The 22,255-nt window shown below is 37.7% G+C and overlaps 1 protein-coding gene across 1 annotated transcript in view; it reads right to left on the bottom strand.

The window, feature by feature from the left end:
* Nucleotides 1–409: 409 nt before the first annotated feature.
* ZNF385B (zinc finger protein 385B) overlaps nt 410–22,255 on the bottom strand; it is a 350,869-nt gene continuing 329,023 nt past the window's right edge. The window contains exons 5-9 of the mRNA XM_081095256.1: nt 20,577–20,739; nt 5,908–6,153; nt 4,585–4,763; nt 3,889–3,990; nt 410–1,884 (exon numbers count right to left, since the gene is read on the bottom strand). Coding sequence (XP_080951382.1) covers nt 1,666–1,884; nt 3,889–3,990; nt 4,585–4,763; nt 5,908–6,153; nt 20,577–20,739 — 909 coding nt within the window. The 3' untranslated portion in view covers nt 410–1,665. The remainder of the gene's footprint in view (nt 1,885–3,888; nt 3,991–4,584; nt 4,764–5,907; nt 6,154–20,576; nt 20,740–22,255) is intronic.

The following is a 22,255-nucleotide window of genomic DNA, read 5'->3' as shown; positions in this document are numbered from 1 at the left end:
GGTGGGCTGATTAGAGAAGGTAAAGGGGGAGGAGTGAAATAAAATCCTCTAAAAAGAGAGTGTAATTGCCATGGATGTGAGTAAAAGATGGTCTACGGATTTAGAAGACACACAGTAAGTTTAAAAAATTCAGTCCCAATTTTTTGGCAGGCTGCTACCATTATTTTGGGTCACACTCACAACTTTGGCCCAATTTCTCTGAGATTCAGAGGGAAAACAGCAGCAAAGTCTCGCCTCATACAGATGCTGTGAACAGCAATGAATAAACATGACAAATAAATATGCTGGAAATGCTAAATATGTAAAAAGCAATCTTTGCATCTACTGAAAATCTTTCATCAGATGATTTCAAATTGAAGGTATCTCAGGAGAAAATCACTTTGAAAATACAAACATATTTTTATATTTTGTACTTTTATTGAAAAGGTACATTTAAAAAAATACACAGACATTTTACCATTTACAGATTGCAGATACAGATGCTCAAAAAGAGTTCACTCTGGTTTGTTGTGTTATGATACTTCTTACCCCTGATATCACAAACATTCCAGTTTTGTTGATACCAGCTTAGAAAGGGAGCATGGCAGCATGACCTGCAACATATTCAGTGAACAGAAAGACAAATTGTTCAATTATAAATTTTTTATCTTCTGTACATTATTGCATTAGGGAGCCACAAGATTATGTAGCATCATTACAAATGAAAACAGGTTAAAAACGAAGAAGATAATTACGTAGAAGTACATGGATTCATTGTCTTCTTGCAGAATGCACAGGAGGTGCAAAAATGTGCAATTTAGGAAGCTCTTTTCTGTTTGTATACATTTGCTTAGCAACTCAAACTGGTGAGGAAGCTACAAAATAAGTTAAACAAAAATAGCAAACAGGTAGTAATTATAGCTATGTTATATGGCTTTCTATTTCATTTAAGTATCACCCAATAAAATGGAAAATGAAAAAACAATACATTACTTTATCGTTTGTTCTCTTAACGAGAAAATTCAAAGCTATTTGCTTCCTAACATTTACACAGCAACTAAAAAAGTGTTTAATTCAGACAAGAGATACAGATCTAGTACTACACCGGGTACAACAGTACTTGGGTCTAAAACAGTACACAATCCCTGTCAACGATAGTACACCAGAAAGAAAACGTTGTGATCCATTGGTAGGATGGGGTCCACAAGTAAGCACTTGTGTTCATCTGTTTGTGTTCCACACTAGAATGTGCCCAATTTGATTCCAGAGTTATTTACAGACATGTGAGGAAGACCCTACTTTTCAAGTCTGTCAGGAAAATATTCCATATTGTTTCTAAGCCAGATCACACTCATGGAAAAATAGTCAGAGAATGATATATGTCTATGTTTTTTTCTGACCCATACAGTCGCAAGAAACCAAATATCTCAGATACACAGATTGAATGGGGCAGGGCAGGGGGAGGGGATAGGGAGATAAAGCTTGTGCTGCTGGGATTCCCAAATGACAGGAGCGGGCCCTAAAAGCACGCTTGAATCTAGTGATGGGTTGTTCTTTGGAGTCGGGCTCACATCTTGTGGCTGGGTGAGGGCACTGCAACACAAAATGCTTGACTTGCTGAATCCTTTTGGCTTTTCTTCTCAACGTTCCTACTTACTGGCCTCAACCGACTCGGGGCTTGCAGACTTAGTAGGGAGCAAAGAGGATGGAGGCAGGTGTGGCACGGATGGGCCCATGGCCCGGCCTCAGGAGGGCGGGAGGTATGGCTGGCGCCTGGAAGAGCGAGGCGGAAGGCCGGGGTGGCAGTGACAGCGCGGAGGACACCGCAGCTGCCGCTGCCAGGGGCGAGGACAGGAAGGCTGGGGCCAAAGGCTTCATCATATCTTTCTGGAATGCAAGTTTTGCCTAAAGGAAGGAGAGAACCAGGAAGGGGGTGGGGGGATTGTTTTGAATAAGCAACACAGATATATTTTTATAAGTTAAGCATGGACATTAAGAAGTCAAATTTAAAAAACCTTTACTCTTGCCCAGCCCACGTGGCTGAGTGGATGAGTGTGGACCTATGAACCAGGAGGTCACCATGCGATACCTTATCAGGGCACATGTCCAGATTGTGGGCTCGAACCCCAGTGGGGGGGGGGAGGGCGTGAAGGAAACAGCTGATCAATGATTCTCACTCATCATTGATGTTTTTTTATCTCTCTCTCTTTCCCTTCCTCTCTGAAATCAATAAAAATATATATATTTAAAAAAATCTTTATTCTCATAAGTCAAGAAATGACCATTTTCACAAAACTGGTTTCAAAGGTTCCATGGATACCTTTATTTTGATTTGTTTCCATTTCAACTCTTTTTGGTGGTCTTTGCCCGCAGACACTACAGCTTAGGAAAGCCCCTCTGAACAGACAGATCCTAAAGTGGTTTCGTACAGCTGCTCAGAAAGAAAAGCAATCATCCCCAAGGGTTCCTGCTTAGACAATGGAACTCAATTCAAAATTCTGACTTGTCATAATCCACAGTGCAGCCTTGAAGAGGTATTTTATTATTTAAAAAATTTTTAAAGAGTGTTCATGACCCTTTACCTCACTTCTCTTCCAAAAGCTGCACTGGGGTAGGTGACTGATGTTCCGGACATGGGGGACCCATGAAGCGTCATGAAAACGAAGTCAGTGTACACTCCTCTCTCTGGCCAGTTAAAAGGCATTCCTTGAAAAACTGCAGCTAACTCAAATTTCCTTCATTGGGAATCACTGTAAGTGGGCGAGCAGCTTCTCTGGAAAGGAATCCCAGGGTGGAATCTTCCTGTGAAGTAAGACATTGATCCTTAATTTCTCTCTTTTGCCATCTGGAAGAGTTCTGAGGCTGGATTTGCTTAGTGCAGGTTACACTGCTCAGCATCAGAGGGAGGCTATAGCGCGGTTGGAGGGTAACCTGAGCAAGGCCTCCAGCTGGCCACTCCCAGCTTCACCCTCAGATGGAGTGTCAGCCTGGGTCCCAGGGAAATTATGAAATCCAGTCGTCTGGGTATTTACATGGCACCTATCGCTGAAGTCCTTGGGTAGTTTATTTTTTTTTAATATATTTTTATTGATTTCAGAGAGGAAGGGAGAGGGAGAGAGAGATAGAAACATCAGTGATGAGAGAGAATCATCGATCGGCTGCCTCCTGCACGCCCCCTACTGGGGATTGAGCCCACAACCCAGGCACGTGCCCTGACTGTCCGCAGGCCAATGCTCCATACACTGAGCCAAACCAGCTGGGCTCCTTGGGTAGTTTTGCAAAGAAACTGACAACAGCACATACTGAGAGCAGGTGAAACAGGCCCATTACCAACATGCCTACTAGACACAGAAAGAGGGCAGCACACACACCTACTTTACTTACCGGGGGCAGAGGGGTTGAGGGGGAGGCAGAGGGAAAGAGGGAAGGAGATAGAGGGGGAGAAGAGAGGGACAGAGAGAGAGAGAGAGAGAGAGAGAGAGAGAGAGAGAGAGAGAGAAAGAGAGGAAGACAGAGAAGGGAGGAGGATGCTAGGATGCTAAATGGGTGAATTTTAGTTTTCTGAAAGCAATCCCTTTTCCCAGGTTCAACAGTCATCACTTGTCCTTGTTCCTGAGCCTTTTCTTTTCTTTATATGCTAAAGAAGATCATCTTTTCAAAAGGTCCTCCTAAAAGGGTGAGGTATTAGCTCTTGAAGAGGTTCAGCTTCTCTTCTCTAAGGAAGCTTTCTTCAAGGTGTCCTATGGCCGGAACTAAGCAGTTCATTCTAAAATTTCTGTCTATGAGGGCTGTTTAAGTTCCAAACCTTTCAGGACTAATTAATTATCCCTAGGCACTCCTTACCCACAGAATCTGCCCAACCCAGCAAGGCTGCCCCACAAAACAGGTGAGCAGGCAAGGTGAACTTACTGCTAAGAGGCTTGGGCTCCGCTGGAGTTTGTTGTAGGGGCTGTATTTCGGCTTCAGTGGTTTCCCTGCAACTCGATCCTTATGCCTTCGGCTAGAAATGTGCTGAAAAAAAGTTTGCTGCATTAGCTGAATCTAAATGTGAGTTCTATTTCATGTAAAATATATTTCCAGATAGAGGTAGCTGGTTTCACCATGATTTGAGGCTTTCATACCAGCGGTAGCTGGACCCAGTTCTAGGTACAAATTCCAAGGTAGTGTGTGGGTTAAGACTTGCTCCCCACTCCATTGTAATGCCTCTCGCCCTTTCCTCTTTCTCTATAGATCTTATTAAACTTTGCCTGGTATTACCCCTGTGACTGTGGCGTCTGTCCCCCTAACCAGATTTTGGGTCTTTGGATGATCAGCTGAATGGCCCACTTGTCTTCCAGAAGTTCCTGCTTGACTGTGAGCTCTAGATGACTGCTGTACTCATCTGTCTCTAACACCTAGTCTGGAATCTGACATATAGTAACAATAGGTATGCAAATATTTGGTAGTGACTTTTTCTTCCACAAAGCAACTGTATTTTGCATATTGCATGCATCATATAAAGGTTAGTTAATTTAACTGTGAGCACAGTGAGAACCATCAGATAAGGAGATATACAGTCAAGTGGTGACCCCAAACAACAGTGACTACTAATTCAGAATACATTACCTGTTTGAGTTGAATTTCTGAATTAACATGGACATCACAGATTTCACAATGAAATGTCTTGTTCTGTAGTCCTGACCCTTTACTACCATTCTGCATCTTTAATCTTGATCCAGGTCTAGGATAGGACTTAATTGGACCAGCCCCATTACGAGCTTCAACCATGGTCTTGTGTTTAGATCCTAAATTAGAAAGAGACACATATTAAATAGAGATTTAAGAACTATATGAAGCTCTTTGTTTTCTTATTCTTGAGAGGTTATCTTCAGGTTGAATTTCCCAATGCTTTTATTGTTTAATGACCATTTTAATTCTTATAAATTTAACACGTTTTCATTGTAAAAAAACAGTAAAACAGAAATAAAGATTATGTTTTCAAGACCCAGACATAATCAAAGTTATCATTTTAGTGCATTTCTTTTTAGTTTAGTTTATAGTATATAAAAAATAAATATAGCCAATAATGTTTTGAGAAATTTGCAACGTGAAAGATAATTATTAAAACAACAATCGTAAGGTATAAAAATGTCAAATCTCTATATTGTATACCCTAAACTAATATAACTAATATACTGTTGTATACCAACTATACTTAAACTTTAAAAATCAGCATAAAATATATTTTTTTGAAAATTGGGATCATACTAATTAAATATTCTGAAAATTTCACATATCAACTTATAAACATATTTTCTTATAATTATATATTTTTTAAAACCACTTTTGTCTTTATTGATTTTAACTTTTTTAAAAAAAATACGTTTTTATTGATTTTAGAGAGAACTGTAGGAAGAGGCAGCGAGATAGAAACATCAATGAGAAACATTGATTGGCTGCCTCCTGCATGCCCCCTACTGAGCCTGAAACCCAGGCATGTATCCTGTCTGGTGCATAGGACTACCACAATCCACTGAGCCACACCGGCAGTCTATAATTACATTTTAATGACTGAATAATATAATCTGTCATATTGAGTTACTATAATTATTCAATATTTCCTTACTGAGGGACTTTTAGGTTGTTTCTATTTTTTTCTCTTGTAAATGTATTGCAGTAAATATTGTGCATAGATATATGTCTTCATCCTCGTCACTTGTAGTGAGTTTGGGGAGGTATTAGGTACATTTAGAAAATATAGAACAGAACAAGTTTTATCTCCAATCTGCTTTTGCCTTGCTGATCAGACTTTTCTCAAAATCATACATCTGAATCAAAAAAGCAGAGAAGACACGGAACAAACCTAATCTTTGAACACCCAATGTATTCTGAAGGGAAAAGTTGGATTTTGTTATGCACATTATTTAAATCCCAACAATAGCCACTAACCTGTGTTGTGTGCCTCCAGCTGTGACAGGGAGTTCACAGCCACTTTGCATAGCGAACAATAAAGCAATTTTTTGGCTTTTTCTTCTTCTGATTCAGAGACAGTACCAGGAGCCCCATTTGTGCTCTTGGAGGGAGCAGTGTCTGCGCCCAGTGGCAGGGCTGTTGTGCCAGATTTGAGGAGAAAGGAGCCACCTTCAGAGTTTGACGGCTGGCTGGAACTGCTGATTTTTAGCTTCCCTCTGTCTTCTAAGAGAGACACAGAGAAATGGTATTAAAGCTTCATGTATCATATCAACACAGATAAATGGACATACAGGAGTTAAAAATAAGAATTTGATTTCTATATTTGGTTTTACCCCAGCACAGAGTTTAGTCCATAAGTCTGATTAAAACAGAATCCCATGCCATCAGTTTCCATATCAGGTCACCCCAAGGTCATGATGACATAAGAAATGACTCATTCTCCCACTTGAATCCAGTAACTTTCTACCTAATACCCTTGAATTGTAAATTTTGCTCCAGGATGTCTTTAATATATAGGGAAACCAGATACCCTCCAATATGATGGCATTATGTGATAGTAACATGAAATAAGTCATTAGGCAATGGGAGTTTCATTCGACTACTCATGTTTTAATTAGGACATGAATATAAAGTTAAAATTCAACTTTTAGACCAAGTTAAACATTTCAAGTTTGGCATGTGTGGCAGAGAGGAGGAAAGAAACATGGTTTATTTTGGTTATGATTAGTTAAGTTTTTGCTGCTCTTTGAATGGAAATGATTTATCTAAAATATAGGATGCAAATATTCCATTATACGTATTAACTACTGCCACTCTAAGTTATAAATTTCTATTTTTGTATAATATTGCATAAATTTAATTATATTAATCAAATATTTCTATACATTTCTGTATAATATTCTATTCTTATCAAACCCATTTTATTATTCTTTTTCTGTAAACTGTTTTCTGCTTCCCTTAATTCTTTTTAAAAAAATTTAACCTTGTTTTTGAGAGTAGTACAGATGTCCCTTTTTTTCTCCATTGACCCCCTCCACTCCTTACCTGTCCCCCCTCCAGGCCTTCACCATACTATTGTCTGTGTCTATGGGTTATGCATATAAATTCTTTGGTTAATCTCTCCCCACCCAGAGCCTCATAATGACATTAACCATAGGCACAATATGAGGTTTAACCAAATAAGTTACAGACATCTGGCATTTTGACCATGCAGCTACTAAATGATTATAATCCTTAAGGCCCATATGCAGTCTGTATGATGGGCCAGAGCGACTTTAACTCTTCAGGGTTCATTTGCTATTCAAGACGCTCTGTTCAGTGGCTCATTTGGGAAAGAAAAGGGAACTTCTTAAGCAACAGAGAAATCCATCACAGGTTTAATCCTACTAGAGCTGGTGCTCTTAGAAAATGGCCATAGATATGCTAATAAACTCTCATTAAGAGAGAAAGGGAATTAAACCTGAAGATATATTTGTTCATTGCCCAGCTAACTTGGAACTCTGTACCATGGGCCTGTGTACCATGGGACCTGTGTGATGACCAAGAGGCCAGGTGTGACCAAGGGAACAGCAACATGACAGTATGTCTGTTCTGCATACCAGGCAAACCAAAGCTTTCACACACATCAAACTAAAAGGAGATCACATCTCTACTTAATTGATTGATCAGCCGTTGACTCCCATCCCTTTTTCTGCCTTGGATCCATCCAGGTCAAGACCAGATAGAGGAGGGATTCTACAGATGAATTCCAAGTCTGGATGGTATTTAGAATTAGTGAATGCTCAGGTCCCTTTTTATCCTTGGATTCCACAATCTATATTCCTTTCCAGCAACTTTATTAAAACTTTAGGATGCCATGAAGTATGATGGAAAATATTTTCGATGTTCACTAAACTGACCTCAACAGTAGTAGAGAAGGAAATGGAATCATCCTACCTAAATGATAATAGTGAGTAAATTAGATTGAAGATTATTATTTCAGGCCTGGAACTCTTTTATCTATAAGGACCCCTCAGAGTAAAACTGCAATATTATAGAACACACCAAGTGAAATTATTCAGTAATCTTAACATTTGCCCTTATGGCATTACTGTTTTCTTTGACGGAAACCTAAGTTATTGCATAGCAAAATCTTTCCTTCAAACATTTCATAAAATATTTCATATAAATTTGACCTAAAGAATCTGACCTGTTTTAGTCACATACTTATTCTCTCTCTTTTTCATATTACTATTTTAATGTCCCTTATATTGATCTCCTCCATATATTTCTACATTAACAAAGAATTTTACAATTTACAAAGTACTATCACTTACATTGTCTTCTTATCTCTCACAGCAAACTTGTGAAACAGGTAAGGCAGCAAATGATTATCCCTTTCTTAAAGATGAGAAAACTAGGGCTCATATAGATTAAATAATGTCCCACAGGTTAGTAGGTGGCATAAATGAGCATGATGCTTTCTCTAGCTATTCATGAGTGGTAGTGAATTAATCTTCCTGCACAAAGGGAGGAGTTCATATGGCACTAACATGATAAAAGACATACAACAGCCACCCAGCAAGGTGAAAAAGCTGTTACTTTGTTTTAAAATTGAAGTTTAGTTTTAAAGCTTATTTTCCTTAAATGTCAATATTTACCATATTCAACAATTATCCAATTCAGGTAACACTGAAAAGGTGAACAAAACTACATCTTTTCTCTGTATCTCTATTTATTTAAGAAAAATATAACATTTCCTTTTCATATCTCTTTTTCAAAAGCGGTCATTTATTCATTAACAGAGGCATATTAACAATATGCTAGTTGCTGACAATGTGCTAGACTGAAGAAAATAGTAAATAAAGCAGTTATAGACTTAAGAAAGGGACAGTTTAGCACGGGAAATGAGACAGTCATTCAGAGATGTCTAATTTATGATGGAATAGTTTCCAGTAAGAGGCATGGGAGCATGGAGCGGGGAAATGATTACTCCTGGCCTAGGAAAAAGGAGACATTTTTCATGAAGAAAGTGGCATTTTGGCTGGGTTTTGAAGGTCAGAGTTAGATAAGCATAGAATGGGATGAAAAGGAGTGGGAGGTGAATGGGTGGAATAAGTGGAAGCATGAGAGAATGCTTAGGTGTTAGAAAGTGGGGTTTGCCTGATGAATATCTGGTATCATCATAGATGATGACAACAATGCCTAACTTCGTTATTCCTCATTTTAATTGCTTGATATTTTTATCAAATCCCATTATATTATTTCTCTTTCCTTACTGGCATTTTAAAGCCTCCTTAATTTGTGTATTAGAAAATTTAATTAATATACTGTTTACTTCCTTTTTTTAAAATAAGAGGCATGTCATTGGCAACTTCTGGTTAATATGAATTCCACTTTCAAGTATTCCCTCACATAAAGCAGGGCTCTGACTGTCTTAATTATTTCCTGATTACTCAAACACCTTTTCAAAGGTTTTATCCTCCAGGATTTTGAAGCAAAATTTGCTCAGCTACATCAGAATTGCCCTTTGTAACAGATATCCATAATTTATGCAGCCAAGTGAATTTATTTCTTCAAAGTAGCCTCCTTGGGAGGTTCCACATTAATTTACTTATTTTCCAAAGCTCTCAACATTTTCAAACCTCTTTTTGGGAGCTGTTTTCATATCCAGTTGATAAACCATGTGAAGGAAATCAGCTTTCAATATTTTTTACTCAAATTAACCCACCTATTCAATAAAACTGAGCACTATATGACTGAAATACAACCTCAGAGAAAATGAACCATCCTAACACAGAATATCCTAACACAGAAATGAAAAGAACATGCCAAATATTACATATTGGGCCAGTCTGATGCCGGTGAGCCCTTCACGTACAATGCCACGTCATCACACCTAAAGCCACATTCCAGAGACTTAGTGTCTTCAAGCACAGTTGATCACTGGGAAGCTTGCTAATTCCTAATGAACTACATTTCTATCTAATTTTTACATCTTGGCTTTTAGACTAATCCTGGAAGCAGTGAACGTTGTATATAAATTAAAGTGACTCTTCACTGAGTCAGAATCTGTATGTCTTTACCTTAAAAAAGCAAAGAAACTTATGCATTTTAAATAACTTAAGCCAGGCCACTAATTTCTTAAGTTCAAAACAGTCCAGGGCTGCAATTTTCTGCCAGGCTACAATCCTGACTTAGGATAGCCCTGCTCTCTCCATTTGAAAGCCTATGTCAATTGGGCCCTGGCCATTGGACTACACCCTGCAGTGACTTTGTGGCCCAACAACATGGCAGTCATTGCCCTCCTTGTCTGAGGTCTGCATGACAACTGTCCCACTGTCCCCTGTGCCACTTTGTTGGGGAGCAGAAGTTGTCAGTGCCACACTCAGATAAAACAGTGGCACCTCCAGATATTTCCATGTTGAAAGCTGGCACTGATAGTAATGAACTTGTCACTTTTAGTTCTTTTTTTTTTTTTTTTGGAACTTTTCTGAGAGTTTATTTGAGCCAAACAGAGGATATGCCTGCACTTGTCACTTTTCTAAGGGAGCACAAAAGAGGGCTTGTTTGCTAGTGTTTGAATCTAATGAACAGCTTTCTCCTATTTTATGTAGTTTTCCAGCCATTTGACTTGTACAATAGAAAAGTCACATTTCAACTTCTTCAGGGTGAAAAATTGCCCCCTTTCCGATTTGTCACTAAGAGATGTGAAACAGTTATTTCTGAGGCAGCTTTATTATGGAAAATAGAATAACTAACTCATGCCACTCAAATCAAGTCCCTCAGGGAGTAGGTCCAGTAACGATTCAAAAGCCAGGAATAAGATTAAAAATGAATTTTCTAGGTCGAATGAGGAGCAGGTTCTTTTTCTTCTAACTGAACGGCCCTTTAAAAAGGAAGCATAGGTTCTCAAGGTACAAGGAAAATGTTTGAATTCTGCTCTTCCCACCTCCTTCATCTCTAGATGAAGAGTTTAGGGTTCAGCTTTGATACTCCGGGTATGGGGAAATGCACACTGACAATGGGAACGTCAGTCTGAGAGATGATGAGGAAACTGAGTTTTTCTTCATCTAAAAAGTGTATCTTTGTTTAATACAGAAAATATAAAAAATTTACAGTCAGCAAACAAGCTCATTGCTTCAGGCTGTTTGAGGGAGATAGGGGTCAGCCCTCACTCCTTCTGGACCTAAATGGGTACTGCCTGCCCTAAGGGGCTGTGCAGACATTCAGGGGCTGGACTGCCCAGGCATCAGAAGGCTACCAATCCTTTAAAAATATATATTGCTAAAAGCTAATCATATTTTTACATTTTAAATCTAGCATTTGTGCCTAGACTCAGTCTGCTGACTTATTACCAAGTTGTCAAAGCCAGCTGCATATTGAAGACCTAGAGGATGCAGGAGAAAGTTTGCTGGCCAAAGAAAGTGATATTAATTTAACAGGCCTACATCCCCAAAGGGGTTTGTCTGGGGTTTTTCATCATGCTAAGTCCCTTAGGAATTTTGCAACATGGGCACTTATAACCGTGACCATAGAGAATTGAGCAAGGAAGAGATAGGAACCTCCCAACTATAATACAAAGCAAAAGACTCAGAGGCTGTTTCCCATCTTATCTGTGGCCCAAGATACATAAACCTCATCAAGTCATCAGAAGAAGTTATCTTGCAAATACCATGTGGAGAATAGGGGAGAAAAATGACAACCAAAATCCTATCACACTGAACAGAAGTTTTTAACCTGGGTCTGTGGACTCCTATGGGGCCAATGAGTTCACAGGATCCATGAACTTGAATGACAAATATATCTTTATGTTCACTTATCTCTAACTGAAATGTAGCATTTCTTTCAATTATAAGTGAAGACAACAAATTATAGCAGCTGTAGCAGTACCTATAACTTTGTCAGCAAGAGAAATCAGATATTTTCATTGGATATTATAATGGTCATAGGAAGCTTAAAATACCATTTATGCTCATCAACCCTTCAAAATTATGATAGATATTAGACCTATTGCTGTATCTTAATGAATGCATTGTATTAATTACTGTGCCACTATATCATAACAAGAAATTGAAAACTATATTTCAATGTAATTGTTTTTCTTTGTAAAATTACAAGTTTTCTTTTATGGATTTAAAACATTTATTCTGGGACTAGGCTTCATTGGTTGGCCATAAAAGAGGTTAAGAATCTCCATATTTACTATCATTTCATTCTGCCTTCATTTCTGTCCTTAGCCACCATTTTAACCACATTCTACATATCCTAATTACCCTTCCATATCCCCAAGTTCTTTAAACAGGATAGCCTTTCACATGTCAACTCCTGTGGAGTACTGGTCCCTCTGATGAGAGGATTTTCGCCCTCTTCACTTCCATTCCCAAGCCAGGGTCCCTGTTTGCGTAGCTAACTTCTCACCCACCAGGCACAGATGCTTACTTCCTCTGCTTAGGCCTCCCCTTCCTTCCCAGACAAGGTCAGCATCCCTTTCTCTTCATGCATCAAGCTTGTCATCACCTGTTCAGTTTCTACTCTTCTAGACATGCTTTCATGTGGGCAAGGCCCAAGTCTGCCTGACTCCCTGCCGTATACCCAGTCCTAGCGTGATGCTGGATATTCCATGGGGCTCAATAAATATATGAAAATACACTGCGCACATGAGTAAACAATTTTAAACTTTCAATTTGATATAATTTGAAATTTTTTGATTTAATGTATTACATACATTTTTCATGTTGTTATTTTATTTACTTTAAAGCTGCATAATATTCTACTGGATACAAGAACTTTAAATAATTTTTCTCATACTGATCATCTTATTGACAGTTTTCATTAACACAAATAGTGCTACAATGGACATCTTCATTCATAACGTTTTTTGTTGTTTTGTTTTGCATTAGGATTATTTCCTTGGTATTAATTAATTGGTCAAATGGAATAAACATTTTTTGGGGTTTCTTGATTTATCCTATGACATTGCTTTCCAAAAGGGTTTTCTCAGTTTTGAATTTTTTTAATAGAAACAGAACATCTACTCAAGATTTTTCAAAGTACTTTAAAAAACTTTTGCTAGATGTGAATCTTTATGTCTTATGGATGAGTCAAAGGATTGGGTAAAATTTTGGTTGAAAAGAATGAAATAAGTAACTTTTCCTAAACTCAAAATGTGGTGCACTAATTTTCACATTGAGTAAAAATATTTGTTAATAGAGAAGTAAGAACTAAGATGTGCTAGGAAAGACAAACTATTATTTTTAAATTGATTTCAGAGATAGGAAAGGAGAGGGAGATAGAAAGATCAATGATGAAAGAAAATTATTGATCATCTGCCTCCTGCATGCCCCCTAAGGATCAAGCCTGCAACACAGGCATGTGCCCTGAACTGGAATAGAACTGTGACCTCCTGGTTCATGGGTCAATGCTCAACCACTAAGCCACAATGGTCAAGCAGAAGACAAATTATTTTAACTTAGATATGAATTTTGCAGTTAAATGGGCAAAAATCATCATAAAACTCTGACAGAAGTTCAAATATTGGGGATCCAGGGACAAAATTATCTCTATTGTGACAAGAATTTCTAGTACTATGTCATTTCATATTTGAAAGAAATTAAAGCAAATATTTTTTAGAGGTGAAATAATTAACAGTGTACAAAAAGAATTGTACACTAAGAAAAATGTTTGCAAGAAGCTAGGAATACAATGTATGGAATGACTAGTTTCTCCTATTTTTCTGATATAAATGCTAGCAGGAACTTATCAGGCAGGGGTGTGTTTCTCATTCTGATTACAACCTCTCCCCTCCTCCCACTCCTTCGATCTCAGTAGCCAACTCTGGCTTCAGGAGGGCCACTTCTCCACATGAAGGACCCAATTTTCTCCTTCAACAAAGGGGGATGTGCTAAATTGTCCCTTCTGTAGCTATACATAGAGCAGATCGCCAACCTATCAGATGGGTCATCTATCTTATTGAATACGAAGAAAAAGAGCTAACCCATGACTTTTTGCCCTGTCCATGTAGAGGGGGGACACCAGAGCTTCCCCCATTCAATTCCACTTAATGATATTCATTTAATATATGCTAACCATATATTAAACTGCTGTGTATAGGATGAAGTACCAGGAGCTGCAGGGGACATAATGGATGAGATGTATTAAGAATGAGTAAAAAGACATTTCGTCCATTATACAGAAATGTGAGGAAGACCAAGAAGGTCCTTCTACATCTTTAAACGTCCCACTGGGAAAGTCAGGCTCATCGAGCCTTAATGTCCTGGAATGAAAACACAAGTGCAGTAATTACTATGAGACAATAAAGGAAGCACATAAAGAAGAGTGTAACTGCAGATCACTGTTGCATGGCAGGATGGCATGAAATGATCCTGGAGTCAAGATAAGGACAGGGTCTGGGAATTTCTTTGAACAAATGGTTGCTTTTTATGGCTCCCATTTATTGAGTGTCTTTTAAGTGATAGGCATGGATCCAGGCACATTTATTAGTTCATTAATCCTGACAGCAAACTGGGGAGTTAAGTATTAGTCCTCCCATTTTATAGATGGGGAAATAGAAGGTCAGTGAACATGACTTGGTCAAGGTTAGAGGGTCAGTGAGAGGTGGAGCTAATCTGACCTCAAGCTCATGTTCTTTTTACTATGCTATACATGCAAAGTAGGTAAATAACACTCAAGAATTATACCTTGGTTAATTAATATATCCCCATTCAAACTACTCAAAACTTAAAAACAACAACAAACAAAACCAGTTGTAAAATAGGATATATGGAAAGGGATAACGCTTTCTGAGTTTTGAGACTTCTAGCAGTATTACCGATTGAAAAATAATCCCAAACAGCCTTCAAAAAGCATTTGCAGTACAGTCCACGAACCCTCATCCAAAGGTAACATATCATGGTAGTGAATTTGAAGGACTGCCCCAGGGAGACTCTGGTCTTGAAACTACTTTCTATCTGAATGACTCTCAGCCACTATTTTCCCTCTCTAACTTTCAGTTTCTAGCATTCACCCGAGGATTGTTATGATCATTAAATAAGATAGTACATATAAAATATTTAGCACATTAGTATCAGTATCAGGCACATAATGATCATTCAGTTACACATTAATTATTACTAGTACTGCTGTTAAGATTATATTTTGCTTATAAGCCTAATAAGCTTGGATCTGTTTTTCTAGAATATGCTCTATTAGGTGCAGCATAATGGAAGATGATAGCTGATCACCTCTCACTGATTGCAGCCAAAAAGAGACAGCTGAAATAAGATACCATAGGATGACAAAAAAAAATCCAAGAAACTAATTACATCAATCATAGGAATATTTATTAGGTTTTACATTTGAAAAGCTCTCTCATGATTATTTCATTTGCTCCATCCAACACTGCTGTGATGTTGCAAGGGCATTATTTGTCCTTTGCAGATGAAAAAAGAGAGGCTCAAGAGTTCAACGCCTTCTCTGGAGTCATAGCTAGTCAAAAGAGCAAACAGTACCACAGTCTACAGGTGTGTTTGCTGTCCAATACCATAGCTAGGAGTGGCTACTTAAAATTAAATATTCAGCTCTTCAGTAGCACAAGCCACATTTCCTGTGCTGAATAGCTATGTGTGGCTAATGGCACTCATGTTGGAAAACACACCATTTTTACCACCTCAGAATGTTTAATTGGATAGTGCTGTCTATAGAAATGGGAGCACCAAACCAGTACTGCATAATACTATGCCCGATGTCTATAACTGTGAACCTGATTTTCAGAGACAGAAGTCAGGAAAGATGAAAATACTATAGAAATGTTTCTATAAAAACACTTTAAGCTTTATACTATAAAGCTAAATTTGTAAGACACTAGACTCTAAGCATAATCAGAATCTGGCTCAGAATCCTCTAAAGTGCCTAGTACCAGTGCCCTTGCACACAGAATCTACAAATACTGATTGAGTAGTTAGTTCTATTTGATCACCCACCTTTCCAGAAAAATATGTCATTTTAAGAGAATTCTTCCTGAAGCAAAAATGTGAAATGTCATAAAAAATGTAAGTAATGACCTTTGTTAAGATTTCAAGGTCACCAATGGTTGTGCATTTACAAAATCATTCAATGTGCATACAAAGTCCTTTTATATATTCCAATATAATTTACATGCAGACAAGTTTTTTCATGGTGATATAACCCTCAAGGAGATATCCAAGATTTCGTTTTTTAGAATATTTTATAACATATCCCTAGTACATCATAAGTTAATAGATCCTTAGTAAATCATATGTCAGTCTTAACTTTTGGTTTACTTTATTAGAGCAACAGTGGGCACTTCTCTCAGAAGTGGGGAACCAAACAATACTAGTAAATGCTCATTATTATTTGGAAGAAAAGAAAAAGAAAATGCTCAAAAGTTTCAGAAGTTAGTTTTCAGATTATGACAGACTACACACTCTTAACTACCTAAGCGTCTTTAGCCTTGCCTGGCAGGTTGCTGTGTCAAAGTCAAGGTGCATAGGCAAAGACGGAGGCAGCTTCATTTTTCAAATTGACTTTGAAAGTCTTAATGATATATGTACATTTCATGAAAATATGAGCCCTAGTATAATGGTCTGTTCTCCTTAGACAGATGGGACTCAATTTATGTTCTACATGATTGTACCCCAGAATTTCATACTTAAGATGTTTGTCATAAATATAGTTAATCTATTATTTTATGAGGGATACTAAATCTCAGCCTCCTGGATTTGGATAGATGTATGCCAAATTTATGATGGTGCTCATCTATAAATGACAGATGCTGCCAAAGCAGAAAACTATCATTTTTCTTCCTACTCAACACCACAAGGTCCTGTTGCTGGAGACAGACAGGGGGGAAGAGGCAGTTACGAAGACCTTGCTAGCTAATCGATGGAGTCCTGCGGCAGTCAGCGGAAATGAGAAGTTGTCATTTGGAAAACCTGGCCTCATTTGTAACAACACATAAAAACTGTGGAACACACAGGGGAACCCATAAAAATGACGAGGCGAGGGTCTGTATTTGTATCCTTGGCAGAAAAACTCTTGGACAAAATTGAAAATGCTCTTTCATAAGGCAACAGGGTGATCATAAAAAGCTGAACTGCAGCCTTTGCAGGCAAATCACATGGATCTATTGGTTGATAACTGCTCTGGATTCACACCCAAGAGATTGCACCATGCAGAAGGACAACATGCTGAAAACTGAAAGGAGCTGTTTTGAGATATCCTATCTTCTTTCCTTCCTTCTTATGTCTTTTCTGACATTGTCATCTCATAGTCTGCATGGTATGGTCATGGGTATGGGATAAATAAAATAATCTCCATCTCCTCAGTGGAAATATTTTAGATGGAATGATTCCAAATGTTATTGAACATTTGGATAGTGTTCAGAACAACTCAACTGGACACCCTAGGAGGCAGTTCAAGGCTCCTGCCATACTGGCGATGCCCTTCCCAATGTTGATCTCTCTCTCAGTCAGTATATTTGGCTTAGACACATAAAGTCTACAATTGTCAAGCTGGAGCTTTGAGAACATTTGTAATTTACCTGAAATGAGTGTTTTCATTCAAACATGTCCTTGAAAAGATCTGTAAGTTCTAAAGCTTTGCTCTATTATGGTTAAATGCTACAAACAACATACTGCATAGGAAAGATTATCAATAAAACAATGCCTTAATGGCCCTTTCAATACCATAGCTCCTACTAAAAAATATCAACAGTCAGCAAGCAATTTAAAAGTAACATATGGTCCTTCCCACTAATTCTTTAAAAAGTGTTTTAGTGATCTGACTTTGCCCATTGGGATACTTGTATTTTCTCCCCCAAGTAAGAGAGAGACATTTAGAAGTAATGGGAATAACAGAATATGCAAGGGGCAAGGAGCCCCTAGTTCCTGCTCTAACAACTGGGATATGAGTTGTGGACCTCACACAGACCATTTAACCCTTCTAAGACCCCAGGTTCTTCATTGTTACCTTGGTAGCAGCTCAAGGTGGTAACTATTATTTTTCTTTGTAGTCCAAATATCCAACACAATAAAAAACACACATGCTAGGTTAGAAATTCTTTTAGGGCAAGAAAATTTCTTTCTGTTCACTGTTGCATTCCAGCACCTGGCAAAATATACAGATGTACTATATACTCCATAGTACAGTAATATATATTTGTTGAGTGAGTAAATGGATATGAAGTTTCTTGTATGAATCAATGAAAGATGAATACTAATTTCAGCCCTACCAATTACAGGGTTGTTGAGAGGGTCATATGAAAACTTATATGTGACTGAATCTTATAAACGGAATAAATTTAAGGTGTTCCTATTGTTATATTTCAAGCATAACATGCTGGTTCCATCATCTTTGCTCTTAATTGCATTTATAAAAGTATCTGTAGCATTTTAAGTCATTCCATTGGCATTCATCTATTTAGACAGCAACCGACTAAAGGCTGTTTAGCTCTAAATAGCTTTACATACTTTGGAGAACTAGAAATGTATTTTCTCAATCTTGATATCTAATTGATATCTATTGCTAAAGACTAGACATATGGACCATTAGGTTCACTATCAAAATATTTTATCATTAGGTTGATTATCACAATATTTTATTATTTTCAAGAAATAAGGTTTTTCAAAGGCTCTTTTTTTTTGAACCTGCTATGAGTGGTTAAATGCTGTCACAAAAGAACATTCAATTTGATATATGGGGCATATTATCACAGGGAGGTGTATTGTCATATGGCATTATGGCACTTGAACTCCAGGGAGAAATTTGGGTAAAGTGTCTGGCCAATATGTTCTCACCATCTTCCTAAAGCTGCCTAATGCTTGCTGTGTTTTGACCCCAATTCTCCCAAAGCACATTTCTCCTCCTTCCTACTATGGTTTGAACTCCCATTAATGTGTCATTAAAAGTTGGGATAGATCCTCGGAGACCATAAAAGACATCTCTTTGGATTTTACACTTAATTCTACGCCAACTTCTAAAATGCGAACAGGACAGCTATTCTTACTTAACTGCCTTTAATGAAACATATTTTTTTCTAATCAAGTATATAATCCAGATAATACAATCTTTGACAGAGTATTGTTTCATAGAAGCAACAATATCCTATAAAAAAATAAAACCAGGCAGGAAGTCCGGAGATGATGAATCTTGTTCTTCCAAACACTGGGTAACCTCCAGCAAATAACTGCCGCAGCAGGGACCTGGTCTCAGTTTGCTGCTTTGTAAACTTGAGATAATATTTGACCTTAATTCCTGATCGACCTGGGTTAAAATTAATTAGATTATATATATGTATTCTGTTCTTTTAAAAGAGTGTGATAAAATAATCCACTATTTATTACCTATTCATTAGATAACACAATTCAGTGATTCTATGACATAAAGAACAAAAAAGTCTTTATTACCAGTTTGGGGTAGCTTCCTCCTAGACTGCAGAGCTCTGGAACCAGTATTTATGGGGCCGAACTAACAAAAGTCTTGTCCTACACAGTCTCTTTTAGCTAAAGGGGCTTTTGTAAACTTTCCTCTTACAGTAATGAAATGATTCTCCAATGGCCCTGGGCAGCCCCAGGAAAGCATTCTGGAGTCTCTTCCTCAAAACATACAGTGATGTGAAGAGCAGAAGAGAAGTGTGTGTGCGCGTGTGTGCATGTGCATGTGTGTGTGTGCGTGTGTGTGTGTGTTTCTAACAACAGAGAGGTTTCTGAAGGGAGAGGCAAACAGAGAAAGGGATATATTCTTTTTGTCTCCTTTAATAGACACTGGTCCTCAACTAGCCACTAAAACAAGATGACTCATCCATCTTGGGCCCTGAAGATGACTCATCCATCTTGGGCCCTGAGGGTAGATGTGTGTGTGTGAAAGCCTAGTAAACATCCTGTTTCATGGTGTACATGCTAGAAAAATGAATTTTTCCTCTTCTCTCTGAATCATTTAGTTTTAACTGACTCAGAAAAATTGCTGATTCACTGGGACTGTGAAATATGGGCTCTTCTTAAAACGTACTTCTACTAGTGGCCCATCTCCAAGTACCAAAGCTCTGCTGTTAGTTAATTCATTGCTTTGTACATAGTTCCCTTAAACTCCTAGAGTTCATTTGTAACTCTGAGTGGAACTCTCAGAGATCTTAAAAAATTAAATATAGAGCATGTTTTCAGATTCATTTAATAATGCCACTCTCTCAGAAAACTTTGCCATTTTGCTCCTCCATTCCCCTTCATTGTGGTAGAAGAATACAAAAACATATATTAGTAGATAAGTTTAAAAATTCCTTCACTGACAAAAATCTAGAGTAAAAATCAAACATAAAATGAATAGAAAGGAATCATAAAGTCAAGTCAGTATTTTAGGTCCATTTCTTGATTTTTGTCTAAACACACTGTGACCAAGCAGACCATATATACATATTTATATATACATATTTATGCACACATATATACTTAAATGTATATATTTAACAACATGGAATGGTAACATATCAAATGCTTAGATTCCATGCAAACACATAACCTCCTGTGAAGGAAACATATTAATATTTTAAAAACAAATCATGGAGAAAACATGCAACAGCTGAGCGGAGGAGAATGGGGTTGGGGCAAGGGACCAGAGGAACACAAAGAATGTAAAGAACAAAAAGTGTCATTGACCTGATTTGTCAGAGCTGTTGCCTGTGAGTGGAGTGATGGAGCAGCTGGGGTTAGCCTTTGCGCTGTCCTTGGAAGAAACCATTTTGGGTTTAGTTTTCGTTGCCTCTAGTGCTTTGACCTTCTTGGCATGTTTACTTCCTTTGTAGTGGGCCTCGGCCTGGCTCTACAAAGGAGAACAAATCAGGCTCATTTTTTTTGGCTATTTACAAACACCACAATGGATGATCATGCAGGAAAATATACATTCAATCCTATGCAACATGGACATTTACCACTCAGAACTTGGCTACGTTTTGGCATTTAATGAAGTGGTAGAACAGTATCTAAGAGGTTTTTGCATATTGAAACCTTCTCTATAACACGGAAGACCTGTGTCTTTGAGAACCAGAGGACAACAGGGCCAGCACAAAATTGTGACAAAGGTAAGCTTTGATAGCAGTGCCTTCTACACTGTCCGATGGGGTTACTTTTCAAACATTTAGCTGATAGCAAGGTGCTTTGAGTGTCCTACCCATGCATATTCTTCCACAACCATTTCATTTTGTTTCCTCCTTCAGCTAAAAACCTGTCTGCCCTGAATCTAGTTTCTTCTGGACTCTGCTCTGAGAGCAAGTGATGTAACAAAGCAACTTGCTAGTGAGTGAAGATGGCACTGCATTTTGGCGTCACCTACATGTGTTTCATATAACATTTTGATGATTTCAGTTCTGAAATAGGTGATGTAAGCCACAAAGGGGGTAGGGACAGTCCTTGTTTATGATTTCTGATGTGATTCTGAAGTCTAAGCAGTTATTGTTACATTCACATATACATGAAGCATGGATAGAACTGTGACTTCAATATTGGATCAAAAGGAAGAAAAGAGATAAAGACAAGTGACTATTAAAAACCTTAAAAAGACAAAAACAAATTACAGCAAAACAAGAAAACATTTAGTCAATTTACTGACATTTGGAAAATTCCCCTCTGACTGAAGAACAAGGATTTTATTTTTTGGCATCAAGTACTAATGTAGAGACTAAAAAATGAATATGTATATTCACTTTGATTTCATTTTGAATAGACCCTGAAAATATAAATATCCATTTGGTGAAAAAATTAAACATACATTATATGACATATTAGCTTACTTATAAAAGTGAAATGAATAATAAAACTATCAGATAAAATTAGTTTTTGTGAGAGGATTTCTAAAGTAATAACACTTTTACATCAGTTCTCCTTATATAACTTTATGTGTTTGAAGATTACTATACCAAAGCTTTCATTCATTTTCCTCAGCAAGCAGGATATAAGTGGTGTGTGTGTGTGTGTGTGTGTGTGTGTGTGTGTGTGTGTATCTGTGTAGGTAGGTAGGTAGAACTGACAATAGACAGAATGAGCCAGGTTATAATTCTATGTTTCAACAACAGATATATAAGTCATTTTTCTAGTGTATAACCCCAATCACCCAAGGTCAGTGACCTTGTATTAACTGTACACAGTCCCTAACTTCCTGAATATCTATCCATAAGTGTTGTTTTAGATCATCATTGACTTATCATTGCTCTTTGTTGGTTTGCTCAGGGACTTCTCGTTATGTATTCTGTTGAGCTGGAAAAATCCCAAGGGAGGAGAAAAGTGTAATATTATTTAAGTCTGATTTATTACCAACCAAGAATGGTTAAATCCAGCTAATA

This window comes from Myotis nattereri, assembly GCF_964212035.1.
Source record: "Myotis nattereri genome assembly, chromosome: 7".
Taxonomy (NCBI): domain Eukaryota; kingdom Metazoa; phylum Chordata; class Mammalia; order Chiroptera; family Vespertilionidae; genus Myotis; species Myotis nattereri.
The sequence above is the reverse complement of the archived record's forward strand: the minus strand, read 5'-3'. Positions and strand labels throughout refer to the sequence as shown.